Source organism: Dendrobium catenatum, unplaced genomic scaffold, assembly GCF_001605985.2.
Source record: "Dendrobium catenatum unplaced genomic scaffold, ASM160598v2 fragScaff_scaffold_133, whole genome shotgun sequence".
NCBI classification, from domain to species: domain Eukaryota; kingdom Viridiplantae; phylum Streptophyta; class Magnoliopsida; order Asparagales; family Orchidaceae; genus Dendrobium; species Dendrobium catenatum.
The window spans coordinates 3,346,374-3,352,709 of record NW_021318595.1 but is presented as its reverse complement, the minus strand read 5'-3'; the positions used below and the strand labels follow the sequence as shown (position 1 = coordinate 3,352,709).

The 6,336-nt window shown below is 32.3% G+C and overlaps 1 protein-coding gene and 1 non-coding gene across 2 annotated transcripts in view; both read left to right on the top strand.

Moving 5' to 3' along the window:
* The window catches only part of LOC110114615 (methylesterase 17), a 7,091-nt gene extending 5,635 nt beyond the window's left edge, over positions 1-1,456 (top strand). Inside the window, exons 3-4 of the mRNA XM_020847545.2 lie at positions 862-996; positions 1,089-1,456. Coding sequence (XP_020703204.1) covers positions 862-996; positions 1,089-1,349 — 396 coding nt within the window. The 3' untranslated portion in view covers positions 1,350-1,456. The remainder of the gene's footprint in view (positions 1-861; positions 997-1,088) is intronic.
* A 633-nt stretch (positions 1,457-2,089) lies between these two features.
* TRNAI-AAU lies at positions 2,090-2,163 on the top strand. Its single transcript has one exon. It is a non-coding gene; the product is annotated as a tRNA-Ile (tRNA).
* Positions 2,164-6,336: the final 4,173 nt, after the last annotated feature.

Here is a 6,336-nt window from a genome sequence, read left to right as displayed (position 1 = left end):
GGGGGCCGGCGGCATGGCTAAGGAGGGAGAGAGTTATGGAGAGGGAGAGAAGGTTTCCAAATTGAGAATTTGATTTGAAAAATTCTGAAATAAAATCCAAATAAAATCTTAACTTAAAATTTGAATTTATTCGAAAACTTTTCAAAAATAGATTTCCACATTTGGAAAGAAATTGAAACTTGAAAATCAAATTTCAATGAGGGGTTGATTGAGGAGGTGGAGTGGTGGTGGTGGAAGGGGAGGAGGACCGGCGGCAAGGAGGCCGGCCGGTGAAGTTGGTGGTCGGCAAGGAGGTCTAGGGGCGGCGGCAAGAGGAGGGGTTGATCCATCTTCTTCCGAGTTGATGGTGTGGATGGCGTCGCTTGTGGGTGAGGCGAAGATCAATGGAACCAATACACGGAGAACTCACAAAGAGATCTCATGTTAAGAACTCACTAAGAGATCTTGGAACTCACAAAGAGATCACACAATGGAAAATTTTCATTCATTCAATAATAATCCCAAATACAATGACAAAGCCTTTTATATAGGCTATCTAGAAATAAAATACATAAAGACGACAACGCCCTTGGGCTACAATAAACACTAATTCCCTCATAGGGGTACAAAAGGAAAAAAAAACATGAAATATAAATGACATGAATAAAATAAAACATCAAAAATAAAGGCTCTGAATCATGACTGTCGATCGGCGTCTCCGGCGATGATACACGTGTCGAAATCTGTTGTCCCCATCATATTCATTCAACAAAATAGTAACATAACATTAACAAAATGCAGTTTTTTGTTCTTACGAAATGTAGAAACCATTATTTCAATTCCTTGATGGTTGACTTGTTTTTTTTTGTTTTGCTTGTAAAGGGAGTTCCTGATTTATCAGAATATGGTGATGTCAGTATCATGGAGTATTCTTTAGGGCCCGACAAACCCCCAACAAGTGTTGCTTTGCGTGAGGAATTCCAACGCAAGATACTCTACCACTTGAGCCCAGTTGAGGTTGGTTAATTATCTCTCTCTCTCTCTCTCTCTCTCTCTATTTAGATATATATCTGTTTGTTTATAAACGAATTGGTATTGTATTTGTATAGGATTCAGTGTTGGCCTCAATGCTCCTAAGGCCATCACCATGCCTTGCACTGAGTACAGCAAAATTTGAAGGAAATATAAGCCAAGTAAGGAGAATTTATATAAGGACAACTCATGACAAAATGGTTAAGCCAGAGCAGCAAGATGCGATGATCAGGAGATGGCCACCGCATGAAGTGTTTATCATAGATACAGATCATAGCCCTTTCTTTTCTTCTCCACAGAAGCTCTTTGAACTTATTGTAAGAGCTTCTACCATTTGATAGAACTTTGAAAGCTTTCTATGTATGTTATGGAGGAATTTGAGCTTCATGGCCAAACTTATATGATTGTTCTAATAAATTTCACTCTTCATCTTTTAGAAAATAAATTGGTTCAGGTTACAGCCCAAAATAAGCAAGTCGTCGCTGGCTGCCATCGTCTCCACCACTCATTGCTGCCATTGTTATCACTCGATATCAATTGTCGCTACAGCCAACTATAAGCCATCAATCACCATCATTGTTAGGCTTTATACTGCATCTATTTTATTTCAAAAAAAAAAAAAATCACTTGCATTTATTTCACATTCACCCAATCAATTTTAAATATGTCAAATACATTGATTTTTTTTATGTTGTATCCTATTTTACTATGCATTCATTTTTCATCCAATCAAATGTGTCAAGAAATTTTTATATAGAAATATCTTTTTTTCACATAAATACTTAATAAGAAATTCCTTATTAAAATATTATTAAAAATGTCTTAATAATTAATTTGTAGACTTTATTTTGCATCAAAATTTATGTATATCCAAGAATAAATTATGAATTAATTTTTGAGATGAAAAATAAAAAAAATTAACATATGAATTATTTTTCATATTATGTTCAATAAGCCTCTTCCATAATTTGCCATAACATTTTATGCAAATTATCTTTGGGTTAAAACTTAAAAATTCTTTAATTTGTAGCAATGGTAATTAAACTTATAAAAATTTATCGTGCTGCTTTGAACAGATGGCCTATTAGCTCAGTTGGTTAGAGCGTCGTGCTAATAACGCGAAGGTCGCAGGTTCGAGACCTGCATGGGCCAAAAGCAGAGAATATAAATTTTTTATTTTTTTAAAAAAAATGTAGACTATTCAGTATTCACATCCAACTTATAATTTCAATAAAATTAAAATATATTTTGCCAGTTTAAATTAAAATTTTTTCTTTTTTATTTTTGACAGTAGGGAGAATATTGTCAAGGATTTTTTCTTTATAATAAATTTTTTTATTGGATAGCTTTGTAATACTTTGAGTTATTAATTTTAAAAACAAAATGAAAATTCATAAAAAGAATTATATAATTGAGGTTTAATTTAGATAACATAAGAAATTTATTGATATATTAGTGATATGACTCTTATAAGTTTTCTTATGAGCTCTCAAAATTTTATTAAAATCTAATTCAAAATAAATTTCATTTAAAACTTCACCATAATTCTTTAATTTCCAGTTTAGGCTCTCATAATGAACTGAAATAAAAAATATTAATAATTTTAGATTAATTTCACTTTGATTATATTTACTTATGTTTTAAAAAATAATAATTTATTTTAAGTCCTTTCTGATATGAAATAAAAATAAGTAGTCTCAAAAACTAAAATGTTTATATTTGAAGAGATTTTGAGGTGAATAGTGAAGTTTAAAGTGAATGTGAATTTTTCCCCTACAATCTTATTGAATGATGGATCTAATGTTTCATTTGGGACATTTTTTTACTGTTTTCTAAAGTAGCTTTTTAATACAGGCCCTTATATACTTATGTTTAAAAAAAATTATTTTAAGTCCTTTCTGATATGATATAAAAATAAGTAGTCTCAAAAACTAAAATGTTTATATTTAAAGAGATTTTGAGGTGAATAGTGAAGTTTAAAGTGAATGTGAATTTTTCCCCTACAATCTTATTGAATGATGGATCTAATGTTTCATTTGGGACATTTTTTTACTGTTTTCTAAAGTAGCTTTTTAATACAGGCCCTTATAGAGATACATCCAATATGCATAGCAATAATAGTTTAATATCCTATGAATTGCATTAATAGCTCATTTAGGGTTGGCTATGAAAATTGATTAGATTAAAGTTAATATTAAAGTTTCATTTGGGACAGTTTTTTTCACTACTTTTTAAAGAAGTTTTTTAGTACCAAGATTAAATTTTTGTACTAAAAAACTGCTTTAAGAAGCAGTAAAAAAGCTGTCCCAAAAGAAGATTTTGTTTTGGACAACTTTAGACTATTACCTTTTTCTCGCTTTTAAGAGATTTTTATCCTAAAAATCATCTTTAAAAACAGTAAAAAAATCATCCCAAACAAGGCCTAACTCTCAAGATAGATAAGCCAAGCCCTTTAGATCAAGTTTAAGGTTAAGTCCAAGTATATATATAACAAACTAAAATTGCATAGATTTAAACATTTAAAGTTTATAAATAAAATAATATGCATTAAAATTTAATATTACAGGCAAGCAAGCATTGCCACTTCTACTCAAAGTACATATTACAATTTGGTTTTGCTTTCTAGATTCAAAACATTCTAAATATGCATATGAAAGTCAAGATGTGCCGGGGGGGGTGGGGTTGAAATGGAGATACATCATGCATCATTCTTTGAAGATTCAGTGCTCAAGATTTGGTAGAATAAGTTATGTTAAATGAGTTTGTAATTTTTATTTTTTGAGTCAAGTCTTGCATTGATGTATGTTATGTAGGTGATCATACACACATACATGGGGAGCAAAAATAATTTTAAATATTTTAATTTTTCTGTACATCGTATTGTACGATCTACAGTAAAAGAAATTAATTTAATTTTTTTATTTTCCTAAAAAATATTTTTGAAATATAATTAATCATACAATACGAACACCACATTGTACTGAACGATCTGTTATATTTAGAAAGTCTGCCATCCAATAAATTAGGTAAAAATTTGAATTTGAAAAGTTGTCTTAATCGTATTGTAGAACATGATCATACTGTACGATGTTTAAAATATTGTCTAATTTAATCTTGTGATTAGCCAATCAAAACAGCTTAATTTTGATATTTTGATCGTAATGTATGAACTAGATCGTACTGTACGATCAACATAGACGATTTTGGTCGTCTCATGCTTCATCCTAGACGAACTACATTTTTATTGAACTATTTGTACAGTACTAACTGGACATTGTGCAGTACGAACAGACAATTAAACTTTTATACAGTAATAACTGGTGATCGTACATTACTAACAGGTCAAATTCTGCACATCGTACCAGACGATCTTGAGATCGAACTCTACGGTCTTTGACGGCTGAATTGATTTTTTAGAGCTTTTTTAAGCACTCTATTTAAGTTTTCTCATAAGATTTTGTAATAGTTTTTGACATACATTGAAGCATCATTTTTTTAGAGAAAATTTGAAGAGAGAACTAGAAAGGGAGAGAGAGAAAAAGGTGGAGTTTTAGAGATGGAGAAGATCTTTGGAGGGGATTTCAAGAGAGTGTGGAGGGGATTCCACACGGTTGCTCAGACAAGCTTGCACCTTAGTATCATCAGATACAAGGTTCATCTTGAGAGTAATTTTGGGAAGATGAAAATCTCTTTGATGTCAAAGAACTCGACTCCTCCGACGCACCGGGGAAGGTGGAAGTGATTTTGTAAGGGCTTCTCTGCCTAGCTGTGGGGGCTAAAAGAGAGTCACTAAAGGTTTAGTGCAATACTCAAAGGGTGCCTCTGGGGAGTGGACGTAGGTCAAGATTTGATCGAACCACTATAAATCTAGTGTGTTCTTTCATTTATTATTTCTGCATTTATTTTTGTTGCGATTAACAACATGGGTGAAATGTATAATTTATTTTTTTATTGTGAATGTAATTTGCTTCAGCATCAAGTTATAAAATAATTTTTCTTTTCATCAAATAAGTTTTCAAAATATCCAATTCAACCCCTCCTCTTGGCCCATCTCGGACTTTCAATTATGGTACATCGCGCGTACTGTATGATATGGATCGTACTGTACGATCTGGTGTAACATAAATTAATTAAAATATATTATTTTTCAAAAAAATATTTTTGAAATATAACTAATCGTACAATACAAATACTACATCGTATTAGATGATCTGTTATAATTAGAAAGCCCGCCGTCCATTAAATTAAACAAAAAATTAAATTTAAAAAGTTGTCCTAATCGTACAGTACAATGTTTAAAATATTGCCTATTTTTAATTTTGTGATTAGTCAATCGAAACAGCTTAATTTTGATATTTTGATTGTACTGTACGAACTGGATCGTAGTGTACGATCAATAGAGATGGTTTTGACCATCCCATGCTTCATCCTGGACGAACTGTATTTTTATTGAACTGTTCATACAATACTAACTAGACATCGTACATTACGAATATGCAAATTGAGCTGTTCGTACAACACTAACTAGTGATCGTACAGTACTAATAGGTTAAATTCTACACATCGTACCGGATGATCCTGAGATAGTACTACACGATCTTTGAGGTTTGAATTGATTTTTTAGGATTTTTGAAGCCCACTATTTAAGATTTCTCATAAAACTTTGTAAGAGTCTTTTGCATCCATTGAAGCTTCATTTTTCTAGGGAAAACTTGAAGAGAGAACTAGAAAGGGAGAGAGGAAAGGGTGGAGTTTGAGAGAGGGAGAAGATCCTTGGAGGGAATTTCAAGAGAGTGTGGAGGGAATTTCACACGGTTGCTCCAGCAAGCTTGCACCTCAGTACCATCAGATTCAAGGTACATCTTGAGGGAAGTTTTGAGAAGAAGAAGATCTCTTTGGTGTCAAAGGACACGGCTCCTCCGCCGCACTGAGGAAGGTGGAAGTGATTTTGTAAGGTCTTCTCCGCCTAGCTGTGGGGGCTAAATGAAAGAACACCCTTTTTATAGTGGTTCGGTCAAACCTTAACCTACGTCAACTCCCCAGGGGCACCCTCCGAGTATTGTACTAAACCTAGAAAAAAAAGGTAATCAATATTATTTGTTATCATCAAAATTATAAACTTGGAAGTCCGAGTTGCAACAACACACACTTTTTAATAACATGACATTATACTTCGACCTAAATTTATGAGAGAAATAATTATGCATCTTCAATAACCTATTGATTTCTTCAGGTGTGTAGTTATCTCTTGGAACATTTGCGGGGATAGAGAGTGATAAAATTTAGCATCATAGCTTTGTACGATATCCAACACACAAACATGTA